Source organism: Marmota marmota, unplaced genomic scaffold (assembly GCF_001458135.2).
Source record: "Marmota marmota marmota unplaced genomic scaffold, marMar, whole genome shotgun sequence".
Classification (NCBI taxonomy): Eukaryota; Metazoa; Chordata; class Mammalia; order Rodentia; family Sciuridae; genus Marmota; species Marmota marmota.
Window position 1 is genome coordinate 25,901,316 of NW_026000068.1, and position 25,267 is coordinate 25,926,582.

Below are 25,267 nucleotides of genomic sequence, written 5' to 3' on the forward strand. Positions count from 1 at the left end.
TGTTTGCTAACTACACATCAGACAAGGGGCTAATATCAAGTATACATAAAAAACTAGAAAAGAAAAAAAATAGGAACAATAAAAACAGCCTTATTAAAAATGAGAAATAGGCATAAATAGACATTCCTCAGAGAAGATATACAAATGGCAACTTGTTTGAAAAAAATTCCAAGTTCACTAATTATCATTGTGAGATATCACTTCACATCTGTTAGGATGGCTATTATGAAAAGACAAAAGTTAATAAGTGCTAGAAAGGATGAGCAAAGGGAACCCTTGAATACTGTTGGTAGAAATGTAAGTTAGTACAGCCATGATGGAAAAAAAGTATGGAGATTCCTCAAAAAAATTAAAAATGGAACTACTATATAATCCAATGATCTCACTAGTGATTGTATATCCAAAGGAAATGACAAAAGCATGTTAAAGAGATATCTGCACTCTCATGTTTACTGAAGCACTATTCACAGTAGCAAAGAAATGAGAACAACCTAAGGATCCATCAACTGATGAATGGATAAAAAAATGTGGTACATGCACCCAAAGGAATACTATAAAGCCACAAAAAGAATGAATTCCAACCATTTGTGATTACAAGTATGGAACTGGAAATAATTATGTTCCATGAAGTAAACCAGAAACAGAAAGACAAGCATCATAAAATCTCACTTAATCATGGAATAAAAGATGATGTCATAGAAGTTGACAATAAAATGGTGGCTGCCAAAAGAGAGGAGAATAGGAGGAAGAGAGGAATGGGGAAAGGTTTATTAATAGGTGCTAAGTTATGCTTGAAGAGAAAGAATTTCTGTTGTGTTACTTTGCATACTTAAGTGACCATGGAAATGATGTATACTGTATATGTCAAAAATCAAAAAGAAAAGATTTTGAATGTTTTCATCATAAAGAAATGAAATTTTAAGAGACAGATATGTTTAACCTGATTTAAAACATTATGTAATATATACATTTATTGAAATATCATGATACCCCATAAATATATATAATTTTTGTGTTTTTATGTATTAGTTAAATATAAATTTAAATAAAAAATGAAAACTATGTCCAAGTTTCCATTCTTAAAAAACTCACACTTCTTTTTCTCTCTGTAATGCTTATCATTGTTTACCTATTATTTACTTGAATTTTCTATACATTTAGTTGCTTTCATTTAGAAGTCTTCATTGAACAATGACACATCTGCATTATGTGTATGCGTATGTATGCTTTTGGTTTAGAAAGTTTCTCCCCACTAACATGAACACATGAATATAATGGCCAGCTTCAAGGTTCTTCAAATGGAGTTTTGAAGGTTTCTTTGACCATGTATAAAAACCAAAATTCTGCTGAAAGCCCAGGAAAATCATCAACTGTACTAAAGTAGCAAACAATCCATGATTTTTGAGTTTCCCTATTCACTGGGAACTAAAATAGCTTGGCTAGTTCAAATGGTGCTTTTTACTATATAGCTTTAATTATATTTGAATTTAAAAATGATTTTGAATAAAAATAAAAGAGTAAAGTGGTTTTGGCTATGTATGAAATTTTATAAAAGTCTGTATGATTTTGTTTTACTCCACACCCAAATTCCTACAAACATTGTTTTAAATTACAATTATAAACTAAGGACCTCACTTATTGAACAAGTGCATTTATATTTTCAACTGTGATACTTTCTCATGATTCATTTCTTGAAGGCATGAAAACTTCCAAAATGAATAGTGTACTTAAAAGAATAAAACTGAAATATAACAATTTTAGAGAACCAATTATGTAAATTCTTTGGTACTGATCAGAAACTTCAAAGAACACTATGAGTATAAAAATGTTTTATAGAAAAGTTAGTTGAAAACATTTTACTCTCTTATTTTTACATCCATATTTTTAAACTATAAAACTCACATGTATTAAAGTGACAATACCACAACAAAAAAATTATTTCTCTGAATGTATCACCATCTAAAAAAACAACTTACCTTTATGTGACTTAATGTAAATGTTATTTTTTCCAGTTCATACAATGTGGGTGGATTTGAGTTAACTGAGACAGAAATGACTGAAGAGATGACTCTTTCCTCCTCTTCAGAATTATCAGAAGATTGAGGTTCCAATAAGAAGTTGTCAGATGATGAAAGCAAGGGGCCAATACTTTTATAATATAAAAATGCGACTGCAACATTGCCTATTAATAAAATTCATATGCTTAGTAAGATTCTTATGAAACAAAAATTATGTTGAACCTTTTAAACATAAAAATCGAACAAACAAAAATTTTACTCTAAGGAAGCCTTACAAATACACAGATACTGGGCCACACTAAGCCCATGTATACATTATCAAACGATGGTAAGACTGCTATTATTGTCTGATCTCCATGGATCTGAAAATGATCATGAACTATAGGTTTCCCTTTACACACACAATAGTTAGAGAAAAATAGTTCCAGATTAAGTTACATCTAAATCTTGATCAACCAGAATGTGAAGCATATTCACTTGAAAGGTAAAAGTTTGAGTTATTACTTCCATGTGCAAATATATGAACTGGAGAGATACTGACAGAAAATTATCACAGGTTTATAGAATTCACTCATTAAGTCTCAAATTTTCAGTTCCACAAATATTCCAACCAAGTTGACACAAGTACATTAAGAGAGGTTGGAAATCATAATCTAGAGCTTACATGTAATATTAATATTATTACCTTGCAATTACATTATAACATAATTATATTATTATGGAAATTCATATTATATATATAGTATATTTAAGTTTTTGTGGATGTTCCACATCTGGGCCAGTGGGACAAAATGGGTTAAGAAAGTTTAAGATTGGGTGACTTGCCACTGAGTTTAACGTTATTCTCACTGAACATGCTCTTATTTAATGTGTGCCAGAGGAGGAAGTGGATTGACCTGAGAAGCAGCCATTTATGGGGTCCCCTGACATTCCACAATGCAGTGTATTAGAATGTAAACCAATACTGCAGATTTATAAATAAAATAATGATACCATCATCAAAAACAAAGTCCTGTGATAATAAAACTGGAAACCTCCACATCATACTAACAATATGATTCTTAATATTAATTAAGAATTAATAAATAATAATATTACTATTATCAATATCTATTAGTATTCTTCAATATGATTATGTAAGGCAAAAGTTGCCAAAGTGTATCCCTATGCATATTTCTTATGGCAATTTTAAAAGGCACCACTGGAGATGTTAACAGATTGCTTGAACCACGTATAGCACATAGAACATTTTCCTGTCAACTTAGAAACACTTATATCAAAGAAACAAATGGGTGTTAGTGTAACACAGTTGGACTAGTGCAATTAGGACTCCAAGAGATTTAGACAAATATCCCAGGCTTTACTGTGGAGAGACAAGGGCCTAAAAACCTTTTCAGCCAATACAACATCTGGTTGATAATAGTGATTTCTTTGGGGTCGTAATAAGAGATGGTCTGAAATCAAATGAAGAATCGAAAGAGCAGGTGGAACCAAAAATTCTATTACTTACTGCTATCTTATCTAAAGACAAATATTATTTAACATCTATTTTTTTACCTTGGGCAAGGGGTACCATAGAGAATGCTCCAAAATCCCTTTGATTACCTTTAAGAATATTGTTTCAATATTTGTTCATTCTCAAACTTTTGAACCTTTTCCAGTTCTTATGATTTTTCACTCACTCTAGCCCTGATCTAGGTTTGAGCTCTCTTACCAAATCTATATCTTCAAAAACTAGGGGTCAATCACTAATGAAAGAAATTAAAAACCTGGGGTAGTATGAAAAGAGTAGGTAATTTCCTATTAAATCATTACCCATCCTTCCCCATTTTTCTTCTTAATAAAGTTTTATGTTAGTCTTTTTGTGCTATGATCTTTCTAATATCTATTAATATTACCATACCTTTTCTAAGAAGTGGATATAGCCTTTAATTCAATGACTAGAACCAATACTTGAGCATTTTATTAATGGGAAAAAAAAATGCTGAATTCTGGAGGGACTGTACTTTAAATTAACAATTACATAAATTTGTTAAAGGGTTGTCATTCAGTAACTGTTTTTCCTTAGATTTACCTATTTTGTTTTTTGGCCTCTATTTCCTTAAGATGATATTTAGAAAGTTTTTTATTACCATGATCCAATCATGAGTTGCAGTACAAACTACTGGAAAACTATTAGTATGACAGAAATTATGTTTTTCTATATGTTAAAAACCAAGATCAATTGTTTCAAACTAGACTATGCAATGAACTCCTTAGAGAATCATTGTTCTCACACTTCTTTATTGCTACTTCTCTTGAGAATAACTAAAAGCATCTTCTCAACAGGACTTTATATGCTTCTCTATTTTGTTGTCTAAATATTATTTGAATTTCATAAGAAATTTAAAAGTAAGCATGTGGAATCTCTCAATAAAAGTCTATTATCTTTTTATTACAAAACCTTGGTCAGAGTATTGAATCTTGTTCTTTTCATCCTCAGCTCCTTTCCTTCATTCTTCTAAAATTCAGCCTATAAAAAATATTAAAAATCAGCTGTTCCCCATGGACCTACTACATATTCCTAAAATGGCAATGTGCATGTTTTAAAAAATACATGTGTTTTAGTTATGAATGCTGTCAATAAGTGAAATCACACATAAATATCACTGAGAGGGTATGATCAGTTTGTTAGATTTGCCCTTATATTTAAGATCCAACCTTGAGGAAAATACATTTTCTCATTCTGCTTTATCGAGAGCTGACATTACTATGCCTTTCAATGTCAGTTTATATGTGCAATCATTAAATATAACAAAGCTACCATGCAATCCGACAGTATCCTTTTGAGATACTAATTCCATGACAATTTCATCATCTGTCACTATAATGGTTATTTTCAATGTTTTTTTTTTTTTTTTCCCAACCTCTAAACACTATTCAATGTCTTTGAATTTTCAACAGTTTGTGTTCTTTGGAATTGCCATTAGTATTATATATAGAGAGACTTAGCTAATTAGAATGTGGTATAACTTAGTGTCAAGGGTTCAAAGGCAGTGTGGTTTAGTTATTTTCCTTCGATTATTTTTTTTGGGGATGTGGTATTGGGGATTGAACTCAGGAGCACTTAACCACTGAGCCACATCCCCAGCCCTTTTTTGTATTTTATTTAGAAACAGGGTCTGAGTTGTTTATCTACTTGCTAAGTAGTTGAGGCTGGCTTTGAACTTGTGCCTCAGCCTCCCCACCCACTGGTAATACAGGCATGCACCATCTGGCTTTTCCTTTGTTTTATGACTATACGTTTCTTACAATTGTATAGAAAATGACAGGAAGAATGGAGAGGATAATATTGATGAATGACGAAAAAAAAATCCCTGGTTAGTGCAGTGGAAACAAAACAAAACAAAAAGGCTTTCTTCTGAGAAAGGATGTATACCATGTTCTTAATAAGAAAGAAATCTCATCTTTTTTATGAAATAGTGTCTACACATGAGACTCTGTGTGTCTTGTATATTTTTTTCATTTGTATTTATGACCATCCACATATTATCTGAAGATATATTCTGATTCATGTTTTCCTAGGTAATATATTTTTACCCACATGAGAACAACTGCAATAAAAATTCTTCTATCAGCAGAGATTTTTCTAAGCTTTACTGCTCTGAAAGAGCAGATAAATGGTTAAATTTAAATAGTAGCTACTTGTTTGGTTCTGGTTAGTTGACAGGGAAAATATTGTTGAGATGATTTCTTTTTTAACATCCTCCTGTCTAGTACTGATTCTGTATTAGTTTCTGATAAGCATGGAGATGAATCCATTAACTTTGCACCTTAGTTTCATTATCTATAAAATGAGATATAAATTATATAGTAATTAAGTTGACTGTTGGTGCTAGCATTCTCTGATTCAAGTTTTTAAATAATGCTGTCTTTAGGTTAGTTAAGGGTTTACTGTACAAAGGCTAAGAAATGACAAGTGAAAAGAGAGGTCTAAATAACTTAGTATTTTATAAACATGATCTATATTTTGTTTCACACAATCTCAAATTTGTTTTCATGAAGAAGAATAAAGACCCAGGTCAGCTAAAATTTTCCTCAGGTACTAAAAGTGAAACTTTTAAATACAAAATGTAGATATTCTGTAAATAAACATTAAATATTTTTATATAGGAAAACACACATTATATGTGCATGTGATATAATCAAATGCATGACAACTTTTTATTGCAAATTCATTGATACATTGTATATAAGATTGTCCTACCATCTGAATTGTATGCAGCTTTTCTCTTTGGAAAGATCTTTATATAATCTCCGTCCACATTCATATGGGGATGAATATGTTTCATGTGATATGAATCAAAACAGAAAACTTTGAAAGCTGAAACAAAACCATGAAAATCATAAATTCTCCAAAATTAGTTTACTCACTATTCATAGTCAATGTATTTGTTTATTGAGAGACAGTTTAATCCATCATTATTATATTTCATCTTCCTATTGAATGAACATATTCTGAACATATCCAAGCAGTATAATTTTTTGTTGTTATTGTTTTGGTATTGGGTATTGAACAAGGGGTGCTTTATCACTAAGTTAAATCCCAGCCCTTTTTATTTTTTATTTGAAACACCATCTCAATAAGTTGCTTAAGGCCTAGCTGAGTTGCTGAGGCTGGTCTGAAACTTGCTTTTCTCCTGCCTTGGCCTCCCCAGTCTCTGGAATTACAGGCTATTAGAGGCATGTCTCAAAGTGCTAAGCAAACAGTATAATTTATATCTTAAAAATATGACGTTTTAATTTTTCATTTCATTATAGCACTCATGGTTTAATTCATACTGAGTTAAATAAATGATAAAATACATATGCATTCAAGGGCCTTCATACATAATTACTAAACCCAAGATAAGCAACATCTACTTAGAGTATGTTATCTATAACATACCTTACTATCTGAAGAGTGAATGAATTAAATTCGTGTGAGATAATTCCCTTAGCTGGTGATTTTTACCTTTTTTGAAGCAATATCTAGAAATTTAGGGCCCCCATATATCAATCAAAATGCTTACAAAGCTAATTTTGATAAGTGGTGAAATCTTGATAATTATTTTTGTAATGTACTATTACATAACAGGTCATAACCCAGAAAATGTAATAACAAAATGCAATGATTATTTAAAAAATATATCTTGCTTCCTTAGGACAACTTTATAGGTATCCTTAATTTGACCCAAGATCATGAATGGTTTTAGTATGAAATTGCATTAAGCAGGGAACTTTTTAACTTACCATATTTACTACTTTATATTATCAAAAAGCAAAGGGTTCCTAAACAGATATTTAAATATACTAAGAAGATCTGATGTCACTATCTTTGGTCAAAATAGATTCTAAGAAGTTATAACATAACTGACTGCAAATAACAGGAAGGTAATGTGCTCTGTATATTTAAATGCTAAACAATTCAGGGATGGGAAAAGATGGATGTGTCAGGAAGGAAGCAGCACCTCTATAGTCATTTTTTCTTCTGTGCAGTACTTTGTTCATATAGCTCCTGCACTATACATCGCTATTCACTTCTACATTGATAAACCTACCAACATTGTTTTAAATACCCATCCCTCCTTTGGAGACTGGCTTGGCTGAAAACACTATTGCTTTGAAATTGACCTTCAAGTCTTACCTACATCAGTTGAATTTGTATCAAATTGAGTGCTCTTTTGGAAATTCTGAGAAATCCTTAATGTAACTTGTTCAGCAGTATGCATCAGTTTTGTAAGATAAGCTCTCCTGTGATTCGTCGACAGTTTGTCCCAGATTATTAATGCATCCTTTTGAACAAAATTATTCATGGTTTTTACAAATTCCTATAAAAGAATGTAAGTCTTAAAAATATTGGAATTCTTCACTAATCCCAAATGTAGGGAAAAAATGTAAAGATGAATTATATTAAAAGTTAAAGCTCAACATACTCACAGTTAGAGTTGCATTAGAAAGGGTGTCCTTGGCTGAGATAGTGTTATTCATGTAACCTAGTAGGGGGGATGATTCAGCTAATATTTCTATATATGTAATTACATCCGTCGGTGAAAGCTCAGTCACAGAATTTCTATAGACTTCTTGTAACAAAGCCATAGGTTCTTTTATTAGTCCCATCTAAGGAAAAATGAGTCCAGACAAGGGATCCAATTTAGACTTTTATAGCTTTTCAAGAATAAAACTCATATGTTAAATTTATTCTAATGTTGGTTTTCTTGTCCGATACATATATATTTAATTACCAGATTAAACTTAAACCAAAACATGCATCAATTAAATCTGAATTATTTTCAAGGGATTAGTAGATAACTTAAAAAGCATAGCATTTTCTTCATAAAAGACACAGAATGTATTTGAATGGACAATTTAAAAAATAACTTTTAAAGTAACTTCCTATATTCCAATATGGAATTATATCTTAACCAAAAAATATGTTAATATTTAAGCTCCTTACTCCTTATAAATATTGATATCCTAAGTGATAAATTATAACTTCATAACTTAAATTAGATTTTAATCAGCCAAAGAAGATTCTTTACTATGTGATCAAAGAGAAATTTGCTTTAGCTGATAGTTGATTGCTCTTGTTGAGATTCATATTTTCAATCACATGACAATAATTTTATGAATGTCTGACTTTATTTGCTCTTTGAAGTATTCACTTTGAAGTACAAAATCTAGTTGTATTCAACTATGTCTTCTTAGAACATAGGATTGGATCAGGAGTCAAAGAAAAGTTTTACTATTTTATTTAATAACTTTCTTTATAGGAAGAAGGTAATTTTCCAGTATACTGAATAATGAACAAATTACATAAATTAAACCTGAAGAAGTTTAAAATCTCCAAACCTCAACACTTTGGAGATTTTAAAACTAATTTTATTTGTAATGGTTACACAATATTTAGACCTTATATGTAAACAATTATCACAAGTTTAGATTGAAGTTCAACTCATACTTACTCTTCTTGAGATAAGACATTGGAATTATTTTAATTGAGACCAAAATGGCAAAAGAGAATAAATTTGAACTCAGCTTGTCTACTTACTTTTTTTAAAGTTTTATTAATATTTTTGGCAATGCAGGCATTATCTAAATGGCAGTTTGCGTTCACATTTTCTGCAGGAAAAAAATAGATTACATGGTAAGTTTAAAAAAATATTTTCTTAAGCTAATCATATTGATGACAATAATTTTGGTCACTCATTCATAAAAATTCATAAAATCATATTCTTTAACACTAGAGTTTCCATTTCAATTTTAGAATACATAATGGTTTGTAGAAAATGGAAGAAAGTAGTTTAAAGGATTAAGGAATGAATATTAAATGCATAAAACATGCTGCCTACCTCTTCTGTTAAATAAAACAATACCCTTTTCTTAATTCATTTTATAGACACAAATGAATGCTGGCACATTTTCTTGGAAATATAACTCTTTGATACTTCACAATTGTGTTGTAAATGTTTTACATAGTTCTTTGACTACACAAAAAAATTTAATAACATAAATTACCTTGGCAGTAAGAGCCATCATTAGGCATGAACTGTGCCTTTCCTGTGGATGTCTGATAACCTTCCTCACAGAAGCAGTTGTACCCACCATTCACATTTTCACACACCGCGTGAGCACCACACACAACTGATTCACTGCACTCATCTATATCTGGAAATATTCGAAAAATTAGCTTTTTAATTTAGTGTTCAAATAGTTGTTTACCTTGCTGATAGCAGTATTACATATGGTTGGTGATTTCATATCAAACTGTACAAGAAAGTAAGAAACATCCTATCATTTGGTAAAAAGCAGAAAAAAAAACAAGACAACATATTTTTGAACTCTAATTTGGCCAATTCATTTTCACTGTGTACTGAAAATGTCATTCATGGGCCAAATTCTCAAATTGCTTTCTGAATAGCAATGATTCATCAACACAGTCATTTAAATAATTTCCATCATTGAAATGTAACATTTAGGTGTAATTTAATAAAAAAAAAACAAATTTAAAAATATACTTTAAATTATTTGTAGTTTAGTCTTAAATTAATGCCAAGGTTTTTTTTTTTTTTTTGGTGTGTGGAGGTAATGGGGGATTTAACTCAGGGGCACTCAACCTCTGGATCACATCCCCAGCCCTATTTTGTATTTTATTTAGAGACAGGATCTCACTCAGTTGCTTAGCACCTTGCTTTTGCTGAGGCTGGCTTTGAACTCCTGATCCTCTTGCCTCAGCCTCCCATGCCGCTTGGATTATAGGCACATGCCACCACGCCCGGTTCAATGCCAAGGCTTTTGTGTTTAGAAGCCCAGCTGCAATTTCTTAGAGATATTTTCTAATAATGAATGAACCAGTAACTTTAAATTTACAATTTGATCTTTAAAAAACCACAGTGTTTACCAGTATTTAAACAGAAGTAATTTAAAGTGACATCTAGCTGGTTATCTTAAATGCAGCTGTTTCTAATTTATCACTTGAAATTGCGATAAGACAAAAACAACCATACTCATACCACTAAAGTCCAGATTTGACAGCAAAACTTCTTCTATATTCTTGAAGTAATTTCCATTAGCTAGAAAGGTGATGGGATTCAATTTTAAAGGTTAGTATCCTCTGGTTCTTCTGGCAAGTTCATGATCTAGACCATGTAGAAGTTTAAGTGCACTCCACCCAAAGAATCTGGAGTGCTGCTGTAGGCTCTTCACCCTGCTTTCCCTTATGTCTGTCTATGTGTGTTCAGAAACAACTGCCCCACAAAAACGAATGGACAGGAAATAAAGTAAGAGACAAACAGGTTGACTATGACTCTGGGGCTATGGAGAACTATCAAGAAAAGCATTCTTGGCTGGGCTAAAGACCAAACCAGTGCAGATGGGGGTGCAGACTAGGGTTATTATTTTTCATTAGGTCAAAGAAGTAAGAAAAAAAATATGGAACTAAAGCCAGGATAGGTCTTTTTTTTTTTTTTTCCTGGAGCACAGCTGTTGAAAGTAACACATGCTGCTGCACCCCAATTGGAAAAACACCCCAGTGAAGTTGTTAATAGATGGATGAAGTATCATAAATAGCACAATATATTCCGTTGGGTGAACCAATTAATATGTTCTTTGCATACCTGTGTTATATAGTTTTAGATGACTTCTATGGGTACTATAAACGAGGTGCTGACTTCTCTCAGTTCCAAAACCATTTATTTAAATGTGCAACATTCTTAATAATTTCATCCCAAATCCAATTTCTGAGTAACATACAAATCTTGGCCATATGAATTCAATTTCCATCCACTCACTTGTACTTTGGGTTTAAATACACACGACCTTGACGGTAATAACTGACTCTGTTTCAGCTTTGCCCTGTGCCTCCTTATATCCCTTGGGGTTTCAGTTGGGGTGTTAGCTTTAGTTCAAGCACCCTGATCATTACCCACCTGGTTGGTTGATATCCCAGTAACTTGCATCAAATGGGCATTTAGCCTCTGAATTCATCAAGTGACAATATGGTGATCTAATAATAATGAGAGCAGTAGTAGTAGTAGCAATATCTTGAGACACTAGCAAAGTTTTATATTTTAACTTCAACTTTATGATTAACTATTAAGTTTCCCATTAAAGCAATGATTTTCCATCTACTGCCTGATTTATGCTTTTGTTTCCATAATGTTTTACTAAAATATGAAGTAAGGCTTATTGAATTTGATGTAATCACTCTGGGCCTCAGTGGTAGAGTTATTAGAGTTTAACCCAGTAGTGTTGGGTTAACTGCCCCAACTGGTTATGTGCCTGTCAAAAGAGCTTCATCTATCCTTGGCATCTTGTTTTAGGCCCCCCTTTTATCTGATAATATGGAAAGAAGCCAAAATTCTTTTAAAAAAAATCCCATGTCATAAAGGGATGACATTGGTGTGGTCAAATGGAATATAACTTGTCATTTTGCAGCAACATCATCACTTAATTCTCTTTCAATCTCTCGCAGGGCCTAAATGGCTTGAACCTAAAAAAAACAAAATCTACTGTGGTCTCACCTTTCTGCAAGAAAAAGCACTGAGTTTACTAGATAGAAGACCTTAATTTATACTGGATTCTCACACTTACTAGCTATGTGACTTTGGGTAATACTTTAAAGAAATACTTTTAACTCAAAAGAGTGCTGTTTTATAACAGATGTGGAAATACAGGTGAGGGTGCTTGTAGTAATGTCTAGGATACAGCAGATACCTGACATTGGAACTGGAAAATCAGGACAAATGATTCTATTCACGTGTGTTTTTCTCAGAGTAGGAACCCTAATAAGTAGGTTTGGCAGTACAAGTTGCTAATGCATTTATTTCTAGGTTGACATGTCCCGGAATCCCCAAAGCTATAAGAGAAAGAGAACCCACTCCTCCATCTTAATGAAAGCTAAATTGCAATGATGTAACTATTTTAATCAAGCTAGGATTCACAGAACAGGTGTAGTAATTGACCCACTTCCCTACTATCAAATCTATCACTTGACTTCGTTTAATAATTTAATATTACTAAGTGCAAGCACATCACTAACAATCATAATTCATTTACTATTTTTCATTAATAAGGTTATGTTTATTTTTCATGCTTACAACTAGCCAACCCAGTAGTATTTTATCATAATTGTCTTTCAAAACATTATCATATCCTGGTTATGATCATATAATACTTATTATTAATGATAGAGTTTTATAATGTATAATTTTTAGGTGGCAAAGAAAATATAAAAATATAAAATTATTGGAAATAATTTACAAAGACCAAATTTAATTTTAATATTATCCAATACTAGGAAAAAATCTACAATTACATAGAATACCCATAGAAAGTAGTCCACAACAAATTAAGAGGTAAACATTGCTCTAAAGCACAGGGTAAAAAGAAAGAATTCGTGGCTTCTACTCATTGGGCCTTGGGAGTCACTTAAAATTGGATGCTTCAGTTTCACCATTTGTGAAATGCTGATCTAGATCTAGGTCTCTTAGAAATTGGGCATCTGATGTTCTGTTTTGCTGTGATTCCAAGGAGAAGAAAAATATGCACAGTGTTAAATCTCACCCACAGCCTCTGTGACAAAATTATCCTATTTGTGGAAAATATCATATGCATATGGACTAAAGGTAAATAATCTCACTTGGGTCTTTTCTTGCCCCAAATTGGAGTCTTTCATTTTCAACTTACTAAGGTTCTTAAAGATTTTAATTACTAGAGTTGTCAAATTTGGGGATCTGCTAAATTTTCAAATCAAAAAGCAATACACTACAATGTGTTAAACTAATGTAAAAAGCAAATGGATTTATGGTTCTCTGTTCAAATTCCCTGAGGATTATCATTGTGCACAAAAAATATCACTACCGATTGGCAAAAGACGAAATAATAGCACAGCTTCTCAAAAGAGCTTAATCCTTAAGGACAACAGAAAATGGTGAGAAATAACATTTTTTTTTTCCAGAGAATGAGTTTTCCACTGAATAATCCATCAAACAAAGCAGGTAGCAACAGAAGGACTCGGAACTGGGTATTGGTTTTTGATATAGTTGTTGTGTTTTCTGACTACTTAAAATAACTAAAAAGGGAATTAGCAGAAACTGAGGGTCATTCCACAGGATCTCAACAGAGATGAATACTGGGAGAAGAAACATGGCTTATGTTATAAATATAGTACACCTCTTTAAAATGCTGGCATTCAATTTTTTTTTTTTTTTTGTGTGTGTGTGTGTGTATTTTCTCTGCTGTCTAGGATTCAGTTTCTTCTACAACAGGAATTCTTCACTTAATAAGGAATATGAAGGGAGAAATATATCCCTTTGTGAATTGAGTGATATTAATAATAAAAATGATCAGATGAAGACACATGTCTTCTAGGGACAAGAGGTGTTAGAAAATTGAACGCATAGATAAAATCGTATTAAATTACAGTGATTGAGATGCAATAAGTTGGGCTTCTTCGCTAATTGAAACATTTCTACTAAATTTACAGAGTTACATAATCAGCATGTAATTATTAAAGGGCAAATGCATTATGATATTCTATCCAGATAAGAGACAAGAATATAGGCTTGAGAGGGCAAATAGAAAGGTACTATAAACTTTCTGGGCAGTACTTCATAGATTTCCTAGATCCTAAATACATCATAATGCTGTATTCCAATAAAACATTTTCTGCAACCATTAAAGATGAAATTATTGTTCAATAAGAATAGCATTATTTTCTCATATTTTAAATCCTTTATGCCCTTGCAAAGCTTGATCCACTATATTACATGATTCAGTGTGAGATTTAAATGGCCCAGCTATTTAAGTCTCCTGTGGAAAGAATAATGGATTTCTAGATATAAGACTGTGATTCTAGTCCTCCCTTTATCTTAAATGTGTGAACTGGAGTAGCCCTTCACTTTCCTTGGTTATAAAATGAAGAGACTAAAATCTTCCTATTTGCATAAGAAAGTGTAAAGCATAGGTACATGAGACTGGATGATTTCTTTGAAACAGACATTTTACTGATAAATTTTCTTTGACTACTGTTTCCTAACTTATCATGTGTTACTATTAATATTGCCAGACTTCTTAGCTTGCTGATGAGGATTTTATTAGAGCAAAAATCAAAGATTTTTTAGTGTGATCTAGACTAATTTGAATACCTCTGTTTTATCTAACTATGTAAAGTAGCATCATATTATTCCTGACTGATTTGCATATGTAGTCCTGAGTTCCAGTCCCATATTTTTCTTTGATAGTATGATTAATTTCTTAGGATCTCAATTTGTCTATTAATTTTTCATATTATCAATCATAATTAATTTTATCAGCCAGTAAATTGAGTAATTTTTAGAAACATGATTAGGATGACTTATTATTCTCAAAGTTAAAAGATTTTTGTCTCTAGAGAATATGCTTTGAAAATAGTTCCTCTTCTTAATTTCTTGGATAAATAAGGATTTGTTACTGATAAGGAAAAAATGAAGTTTCTAAAAGCATTCATCAACTAGGGTTCAATCAGGGAATTTAGTTCAAATATTATTTAATCCAGCAGAATTTAGTTTAAATATTGTTTAATCTCTGGAGAAAATATGCAGTAATAGACAGGTTAAAATGTTATGTTAGATAATTGAACTTACCTATGCAGATGGTTCCATCATTGGTGATAAACCTGTCTTGGTTGTTGCTGGATCTAAATCCAGGGGCACACATACAGTAATAGCTTCCCTCTGTGTTAGTGCAGTTAGCATTTTCACCACAGGGCTGGGTTAAATTTCCACACTCATTATCATCTGTGGATATATCAATTTAAAATGTTATTTTCTTATAGTTGTCATGGAATTCATACTATTTTCCATCACCATTTGAGAATTCTTACTATTAACTGGTTAAAGATAAAGCAACATTTATTTCAAAGAAAATACTGAAGACCTCACCTTCCATACATAGTTTATAATGTAAAGCTTTCTTTATAGTTGCAAAGGAAAATGGTATTTTTTTCTTTCAAAAGCACTAAATTTGACTACTGAATCTATATTGTAATATTTAAAATTTTGTTATTTAATTATAATGATATCAATAAATATATACTCAAATATGATTTTATAATACTCTTTGTATTAATTCAAAAGAATGCCATAAGATTATAAATCAACATACTCTACCATGTATTTATTTTCATCTTTTTTTCTGTAGCATAATTTTGTATTACTGGTTCTCTTATTAATTAATGCATTTATTCAGCACTGTATACATCACAATGTATGCATTCTTCTCTGTGTCTTTCTGTGTGTGTGTGTCTCTCTCTCTCTACACACACATACACACACACACACACACACACACACACACATAGAAAGGAACCATCATGGTACCATGATCCTTACTCTTACATTTTTAAAGTTTACCAGAAAAGGTACAGATTCAGAAACCCTTTTTAAAAATCAGAAAGCATATTTATATTATCTATGAAATAAGTAGATAAGAAAATATGTTCTCAGAAGTGATCAAAATGGACTGGAGAAGAAGAACATTTTAACATGATATGAGACCCTGTTGCAGGCTGCATGGGTCTCCCCTAAAGAAATGTTCGATTCTTAATCCCACAAAGTTCTTATGTATGACTATTTTTGGAAATAGTACCTTCAGGATATAATCAAGTTAACATGAGGTCATACTGGTTAGGGTGGGTCCTAATCCAATGACTGGTGTCCATATAAAAGAAAGAGAATCTGGACAGAAGCAGGCCTGTTAGAGTCTGTAAACAAGTCAAAATAACACCTGGCATTTTGCCAGGGGAATGTTAAAGTTCGTAAACAAGTCTGGATGGTGCCTGGCAAAATGTCAGAGGGAGTGGTTTGAGAAGTAACAAAACCGAGCCATTAGGTGTAGAGATTCCTGATTGGTTGACTGATGTATCTAGTTTATGCTAATTAGATAAGCTGTGTGGAATGTATAAATACTGCTCCTGTCCTGCAATAAACGGCTCCTACTCCTGCTGTATCAACGTACACAAGTTATTCGTCACCCCCTGGTTATTTTGCTGCAGCCGGACTGCGGCACAGGCCCTGTGAAGACAGGCAGAGATTGATGTGATGCAGCTGCAAGCTGAGAAACACCAACGATGGCTTGTGGTCACTAGAACCCTAGAAAGAAGCTAGGAGGGACTGTTCTGCGTACACTTTGGAGGAAAACAGCCCAGCCGACTGACTTCTTGATTGCAGACTTCCAGTTCCCAAGCTGTGAGAGAATAAAGGGTTGCCTTTTAAGCTACCAAATTGTTGGTAATTTGCTATGGCAGCTCTAAGAAACTGATAGACCTAAATGGAACAATATGAGACACATAATAGAGAGAAAGAGTGAAACTGAGGAAGAACAATGTTGGACAAAGTTATGATCATAGGATGACTGAGACTTTTCTGAATGCCTTGGAGGCCTAATTTGAAAGCAAAGAGTGAAACTATGGAGGACTTTGTTATACAAATAGGTCAAGATTGGAAAATTCATTGAATGTTTATTCTTCATTTTAATCAAATCAAATTTATTTTCTTAAAGAGTGAGTTATATGGCATTTAATACATACGGAGGTTGGCTATGACACATATATAGTATACAGCTATGAGTTGGAGATTTTTCCAAATCCTTTACAAATATTAATTCACCTAATCCTTACCTAAGCTCTAGAAGGTAGGTATTATCTTAATGGAGGAGAAAATGAAGCAGAGCAGCAGAGCTAGCGTAGACCTCACATTTAAGTTTTTTTTTTTTTTTTTTTGTGTGTGTGTATGTGTGTGGTGGTGGGGGGAGGGTTGTAGCATAAGACTTCTTTCTCTTATGATAGCTTCTTTCCAGGCAAGTTGAATTGAAATTCCTTTCCCATTAAATTTTAGTCCCTAAGATATGGTAACAATTTATTCATAGGTAAATAAAGGGGCAGAGCTGTAAGAGAACTTTTGAACTCCCCCTCCTCCTCAAACACACACTGAGCCAGCAACTTTGAGACATGTAAGAGCAGAGTTTGAACTGGCCAAAGTTTGTGCATCATGGACCAGGCAGGTAACTTAAAGTTGGGTAGCTTGTGAGACTGGGAAGTATACACCTCACCTAAAGGATCAAAGACTTCTTAAAAACAGTGTACTCAGTTTTGGTATTTGGCCAGGGATTTTTTTCTTCTCCAAAACAGTATATGGAGGATGGAGGAATTTAAAACCAGTTGCTAAAAATATGACAATAAAATGCTGAAAAGTTAATATTTTTAATAACATTATGTATTTAGTTATCTGTTCTACACATTCAGAAAGTAGAAATATATATATTTATATAATATGAATATTTGACTATATGTATGTAAGCATTCAATCTAAATTAAGTTCATAAAATTAATTGAGAGTGACTCACAAATTGAACACGAGCACCTAAATCAGGTTAAAGAAAAACAGTTCACCCACATTGAGTTTGATTCAATCATCTAGTTACTCAAATATTTATGGAATTTCCCAATTCCCAAATGTGAATATCTATACTGGGAAATAAGTAAAAATTAATCAGAAAGTCAGGATCTGTGCCCTCCTGTCAGAGTTCACATTCTAAAGGTAAGTTAACACCGATGCATATAATTGAGTTTTTATTAAAATAAAAGTTTTCATTTATATTTCTAAATTTGAGTCCCTTCACAGATTACTGGGAGAAGTTTATATTAAACTTTGAAAGAAATTGTGCTCTCAGATCAGTTATTGGTAATATAGAAAACGATGAGGATTGCATCCCTGTGGACTATCGTTGCAAAACGATATGTAAAAATGAAGAGAAAAAGACTCAGCAGGTCTGAAGTATTGGTCAGAGTCCAAGAAAATGAAGCACTTTATATCATTTGACTGACTATGTTTCTAAAAATAAATTAACAGACGAATATGTTATTTAACTCCAACATATTTTTACTAGTCTCGAGTAAAAATAGGTGGGAAAAAAATGATTGATACTGATTTTTTTTTTTTTTTGTCTCTCTTTACTGCATGGTTTTGGACACTTGACCTCTTAGTTTCCTTACTGAGAATTTGGAAATAAAAATATTTCCTATCTCTCAATCTTCTGGAATGGATATATAATATGGGTATATTCCCAATGGTCTTAGTGAAATCTTGTTCAGTAAAATACCACTTATCTGAACGTAACCTCACTTCCCTCAAGATACTGGAGATAGGCAAGAAATTATCTTTGTGAAGTAATATATAAATATGAATTATTTAAATGGCATTAAACTTTCCAGTGTCCAGCTTTGTGATAATTAAGCTTCAAGGAGAAAGTTTCTTTAGATGGGTATAATATAAGAAAATAAAAGCCCTCTTCTTTTGTGCTCTTATTTCTAATGTTCAGAACAATTTCCTAGTCATAATACCTACTTGAAGTAAGTCTATATGTAATTTTGGGAGGGATTATAGAATGCTTATTTAGATTAAGATGTTTCTTGAAAAATTCACTCTAATATGGTTAAATTGGAGATAGATTTTTAAAATGTTATCAAAAACTTAATAAGAAGAAATATTTGGCACTTGGCATTCTCTCAGCAAATTTCTTCCTGGCTCGTGTCTAACACACTGAGCTGAACAGTTTTTGACCTTTCAGGTAAGGTGTACTTCCTAGTCTCAAAAGCTACCCATCTTCTGCTGCCTGACACCTGGTGGAGTCAAACTCTAAGTGCCCTGCCTGGTCCATGCTGCACATGGGGTCTCTTTGGAGATCTCAACCTCTCCTCTTGCATGTCTCAAAGTTGCTGGTTCTGGGGGCGAGTTCAAAAGTCTTCCCCTATTGTTCTGCTCTTCTGTTTACCCAAGAATAAATTGGGCCATATCCCGAGGACCAGAATTTTTTGGGAACCAGGGATTTCAACTCAGTATGCCAGGAAGGTAGCTATCATAAGGTAGAGAGGGGTCTGATGCCACAGCACAAAGGCAGGAACAAAGCCATGCACACAGAGCCCCTATTTTATTGGGATCCATGGCTACTGGAAAAGATGGACAAAGACCCAGATTATTATACTGTAATGTATACATAAAAATAAAAGAGGCATTTATAGTAGAGTGGAAACTCAGAGAAGGGAATGGTTTATTCAGGTCATGTTCAGTATTAAAAAGTCAAAATTATTTGCAGGGAAGGATTACAAGAAAAAAGTGATGCTTGAGGGGCTGGGGTTGTGGCTCAGCAGTACAGTGCTCGCCTAGCATGTGAAAGGTGCTGGGTTTGATCCTCAGCAACACATAAATATAAATAAATAAAGTAAAGGAATTGTGTCCAACTACAACTAAGAAAAAAAGTTTTTTAAAAAGTGATGCTTGAGCCAAGCATTTCAGTATAAGCAAGGGTTTAGGCAAAGAAAAGGATCGAGGAACAAAGGGAAGAGTTTACTCAAAGCCTTGATGGACTTTAGGAATTGTATTATTGTTGAACACTGGGTCTGAGCCTAGAGACTATCAAGCAAAAATTCTATGAAAGTAAGAATGGTCAAACTGAAAGAAAACACATACTAGGAATTTGGAACTATATTTAGAGGATCTGGTCTAGAATGTCTATCAAAATATTTTACATGGTAAATATGATGGATTTGAGCTTCAAAAACAATTTTTAAAATCTAAGGAAAACTATGAGTCAGGTAAAGGCAAACTTGATAGAACATATGAATGTGGAGGAACTAATCAAGGCAGAGTCAAGAAGAATTAGGCTATACCTCATCAATATTTAGACATTAAAATTCAGTGATTTGGAAAGAGATAGTAAGTGGGTAGGATTAAAGTAGATAGCTATGAATTGAAAATGTGCTATCTGGATGATGGCTAAATGCAAACATTTTTATTTTGTCTATTTGACTTTTTTCATAATAAAATAACATTTAAAATATCTGTGTGTCTTAGAGATTAACTGGGTTTTTGAGTTGGCTGGAGAGAAAAGAGAAGCAGCAATGGCTTCCAGGTTCTAAGCGGAAGGGATTGGTGGATGCATTGACCACTAACAAGACTGGGAGAAGCAAAGGAGGAGATTTCTAGCAGATTAAAATAGTGAGGTCACTTTTGTCAAGGAAGGGAGGCACCTCAGTTAGTTGAGGACATTTAGATAGAAGTCTTAACTGTTGGAGAGTCAACCACATAGCCATCAGCTGTCTCCTCTTGAGAGAGTTCAAGAACAGGGGATTCACTCCAGTGCTAGGGGCCAGCTTGCTCGTTTCCTTTACATTTATCTCTGGAGAAACCAGCTCATTCTCTTTCCAACTCCTCCTTCGATCTCAGTTAAATAGAATGTAGCTGAGGACATTGTGGCATTTAGGTTTTTCCTTCCCACTCTGTTGTTGTTCTTAGTAGGTTTTTTTCCTTGGGTTTGCCTCTTCTCACAAACCAAATTGTTGTTAAGTACAAAGGACTGAGGCTACGATGATGTGAGGGTAGAGAAAATAAATCAAAGAAGCACCTTCACCTATGTGTGTTTTCAGCATTGGCTCGAAGAATCCTTAGGGTTCCACATGGTTCAGCCCAGCTGAACCATTTTGATAAGATATTCATGGGGGTTTGAAATAATAAACAGATGTGTGTGTTTCAAATATCCTCTCCCAGTATATTTTGGGCAGCTTCTTCCTGTAATTGGTATAAGTTACTCATTTAGTTGCCTTGTGTTTATATCAACAACTGGATCAGCATGATTTATACCCAATAACCTGATTAAAAAAAGGGAACTTGTTTTTCAGGTACTCTTCTAAATGATACATTTTAATTACTCAGTGGTTAAGATAACACAATGTTCAACATTTTCTCCATTTTACTTATGAAGAAAACCAATCTCAGATGTGCTAAATCATGCTAGTGTAGAAACAGAATCTGGTGAACACAGGTTTCATACTTAGTCTGACTTTAAAGACAAAGTTGTTGTTGTTAGCATTCTAGAGTGAAGGGTACTATGTCAAAAAATGTGTTTCTCAATAAGATACTTAGAATGGGCATCTAATTCTCCAAATTCACGAGTGATACCAGGCTCCCTAGAAATGGCACTCTTTTGGCAATCATATGGTTACATTACTTTCTATGTTTACTAAATCAGAATTTTGTAGGTTTTATAAGACCTGGGTATTCCAAAAATTGAGTAAGACTTTAGTTTGTATTCTGTTTTTCAATCTATTGACTGAAGACAAGGAAAAATAATTTAAAAAGAGAAAATATTCCCTTCTTTTTTTCCTAACACTTGAGATATTGGCTAGGCTCAAATTGATTATAACAACTTGAAAGCCACGAGACTTTAACAGCAGCATCACTCTTGTCTTTTCCCTCTGGACATGATTGCCAGTATTGCTCTGTAAATTTGAACACTAAAATGACTATAACCATTATGTGATTCCTTGTGAAACAGGCCCTCTATGTCAAAGGTGGAGCAATGCAGAAAGCTTTCTTTTTCTTTTTTCTCCCCCATGCAGCTTGCTGGGCTCATTTGTTTTCAATAGCCCTGGAAATCCTCTGATAAGTAATCTCCAATGAACTTAGAAAAATCGTCATTATTAGCCTTCTTAATTTTGTACTTCCTGTGGCTTTGTGTTTGTTTTATCTGTTTTTGGTTTGTTTGTTTCCTTTTGTTTTTGGTGAACACCAAGGTACACATGTAGGTGAAGAGATAAGGGGGGAAGAAAGGTCAGCATAAGGGACAGAAAAAAGGAGAACTACAATGAAACTAGAATGGGTTCAATCAGTTAAGAGAAGTAATGGAGTTATTGTTTCCACATGGAACTGATGTCTCTAGCATCCTCTATAAAAGGCAAAGAAAGGGACAAAGAAAGGTACAGAATTATATTTTTTTTATTCTCCTCTAGGAATTTCTTTTGCACTTGAATCTTTAAAAATACAAGAACGATACGCATCTAACTTATCCCTCCTCCCGTATAAATTCACATAGGCAGGAGTAACTAAGAACACAGATGAAAACCCAGTCCAGTATTGAAGGGAATAATACTTCCCACTTTTCCATTGTCGAGTATAAAGCACAGAGTATGAACTCACATTCTTGACCCTGGGTTTAATAAGTCCATCCAATGTATTCAAGGAAAAATGAGACAGAGCAGGTGAAAAATGTTATGATGATCAAGGTAAACAAAGAAGAGTCACACAAGAATAAGTTTTTATGTTGGGTATTATTATTTTTAAGTTTCTTTAGTGGAAACGTGATTTTTAAACTGTTTGAAGCTGCAAAGTATTATTTTGAGGGTTTTTTGAAAGGAAAAATATGCCTTGACTATGGATCAGATTTTGAAAAGGATGCATAGGCAGGGGTTGGGAGAGCGGAAACAAACAATACATGCACAGAATTGTCTCTGTTGATGTTTTTGCAATTACTCATTTTCTGAGGGAAATGCAGCACTTAAGAAAATGTTCCCATTTTATACTAGTATCGTTTTTGGTCTTCTCTTTGTCAGAACTATTAATGCACACATATTATAAAAACAAGCAAAACTGAATATAAGAGGAGGCAAATGGAAAGGAAAAAAATCTTATTTTTCTATACACTAGAAAACTTTCTCTTGCTCATTGGACACAGAGGCTAGATAAAATCCTAACACATTTATTTCAAACTATGAATCAATGATTCTGAAATTTTTCATTCTTTTGTATCTATCAACTTTAATATTTGAGATGAGCAATACTCTTGCAGTCTGAGATTTAAGTGATGGTTAGGAGTTGCTTTTGAGAAATTAGCCTTATTGATTTTTTGTTTCTAATAATTGATGTAATACATATTCAGTGAGGAAAATCAAAGCATTGATAGAAATGTCTTACAAGCTCTTAGTTGCAAAAAAAAAAAGTTGCTAGTTCACAAAGGAAAAAAGAACAGAATAGTTATCAGATTCGTATAGCATCCAAAGACAGTGGAGTAGCATGTGTAAGTCACTGATAAAATGAGTGTGTCCCTATAATTCTCTTACCAGCTCAAAAAATCTTTCATTCATGGCATTGAAAGATATTTGTAGAAATACACAGATTTAGGGAGTAAATCACCCATGCATTGTGTGAAGGAAATATTCAGGATAGCATTTTATCCCAATAATAATGAAGTCAGAAGACAGAATTCTATATGGTAAAGATTAAGAAGAGAGTTAAGACCATAAGCCTTGCATGTATAAATTCAAATGACATTAAATTTATAAGTCATTATAAGCATGTAACCCATTAACCCCTCCTTGTCACAGGAAATACTTTTCTATTTCCCAGTGGAAGGCCTGAAAATGTGTACCGTACAGAACACTATATATGCTAGCAATTTTTCCTGTAAATACATACCTAGAATAAAGCTTGTCAAGTAGGCATAGTAAGAGATCAATAACAATAACTAATGATTAAACAAGACAATTATAACAATATACTGTAATAAATGTTATGTGAATATTGACTTTTTCAAAATACCTCATTATACTATAGATTCCAGTAACCTCAAAATAATATTTAACACGAGCTTATGATTTTCTTCTTCCTTAAGTCTAGAACTTTCACCTTTTCACATAAAGGAAGCACTTTACAGCTTCTCTTTGGCAAATCCATATCGCCAGCATCACTACTCTTGCACTCTGGCACTATAGTAGGGTAAAATAAGAGGTACTTGAACACAAACCCTGCAGCCCCTCCACAGTTAACCTGATAACCCAGATGGCTACCAGTGGACTAATAGGTGGGTAGGGACCTGCTGGATAAAGGGATGCTTCACATTCTCAGGGAGTCAGCATGAGACTTCCCCAGATTATTCACCTGGACATGTAATTTAGAACTTAGGAGTTAATTATTTTTGAAATTTTCCCTTAATATTTCCACACCATGGTTGCTTGTGGGTGACTAAAACCGGAGAAAGTGTAACCACAGATAAGGGGAACTACTGTACGAGTGCTAATTAACATTCTTAAAAAATATATCCTGAATGGGGAAATTAATTGCCTGGACATACTAGACCTCGTGGCTTCATATTATTTTGGTCAGCATGTAGAGCACACTCAGGAAAGGAATTATTGTTATTTAACTTTAGTAAACTTCAAAAATATGAATTTGATAGAAATGGAAAAGACACTGCTAATTCCCCCTGAGGTTTCAAAAAAAATTCAGGACTAAAGGAATTAAAAGTAACGAGAGCTGAGGTCAAATTTAAGATAAAGACAATGAAACTAATACAAAGTAAAAATAAAATAGTTAACATGAAATAATTTTGGTGAAATGAAAATATCATTCAAGTATATCAGCTATTACACTAAATGGAAAAGACTTAATTCCTCATTATAAGACACAGATATCAAATTAGATTAAAAACAAAATCTAGGTTGTTTGTTTTTCTGCATTGTTAATTCATGTAAATACTGCTTGCAATAGCCTTTGTTCCGTTTCTCATTTTATTCATATACTGCATGCAAACTAAGGCCTACTAGAATTTATCTATGCCCATTTTGCTGGCTGCTTCTATAATATCCCATAGTTTCCATCCACTGTGTTACACTTTTCTATTTTCCTAGTAATAGAAACTAGATTGCTAACAACTTCTCATTACCTCAAATAATGTTGTAATTAAGATTTTTATATTATGTCCTTATGATCCCGTGTGAGACACTTTTAATATAAAAGAATATATAAAAGAAATGGGAACACTGTGTTAAAGACATGTAAATTCTTAATTTAAATGTGAACTACCAGGTGGCAGCTCCATTCTACACTACCTCCTGGATACATGAAGGTTCCTACAGTCTCACA

General features: G+C 33.0%; 1 protein-coding gene across 2 annotated transcripts in view; it reads right to left on the minus strand.

Annotated features, from left to right (window-relative positions):
- The window catches only part of Adgrl4 (adhesion G protein-coupled receptor L4), a 102,195-nt gene that overhangs the window by 32,544 nt on the left and 44,384 nt on the right, over window positions 1-25,267 (minus strand). The window contains exons 3-9 of one of the 2 annotated variants that reach the window (XM_015490560.2): window positions 15,161-15,313; window positions 9,555-9,704; window positions 9,088-9,158; window positions 7,977-8,156; window positions 7,684-7,867; window positions 6,265-6,381; window positions 1,977-2,182 (exon numbers count right to left, since the gene is read on the minus strand). In XM_015490560.2, coding sequence (XP_015346046.1) covers window positions 1,977-2,182; window positions 6,265-6,381; window positions 7,684-7,867; window positions 7,977-8,156; window positions 9,088-9,158; window positions 9,555-9,704; window positions 15,161-15,313 — 1,061 coding nt within the window. The remainder of the gene's footprint in view (window positions 1-1,976; window positions 2,183-6,264; window positions 6,382-7,683; window positions 7,868-7,976; window positions 8,157-9,087; window positions 9,159-9,554; window positions 9,705-15,160; window positions 15,314-25,267) is intronic. The other variant, XM_015490561.2, reaches the window with a different exon arrangement.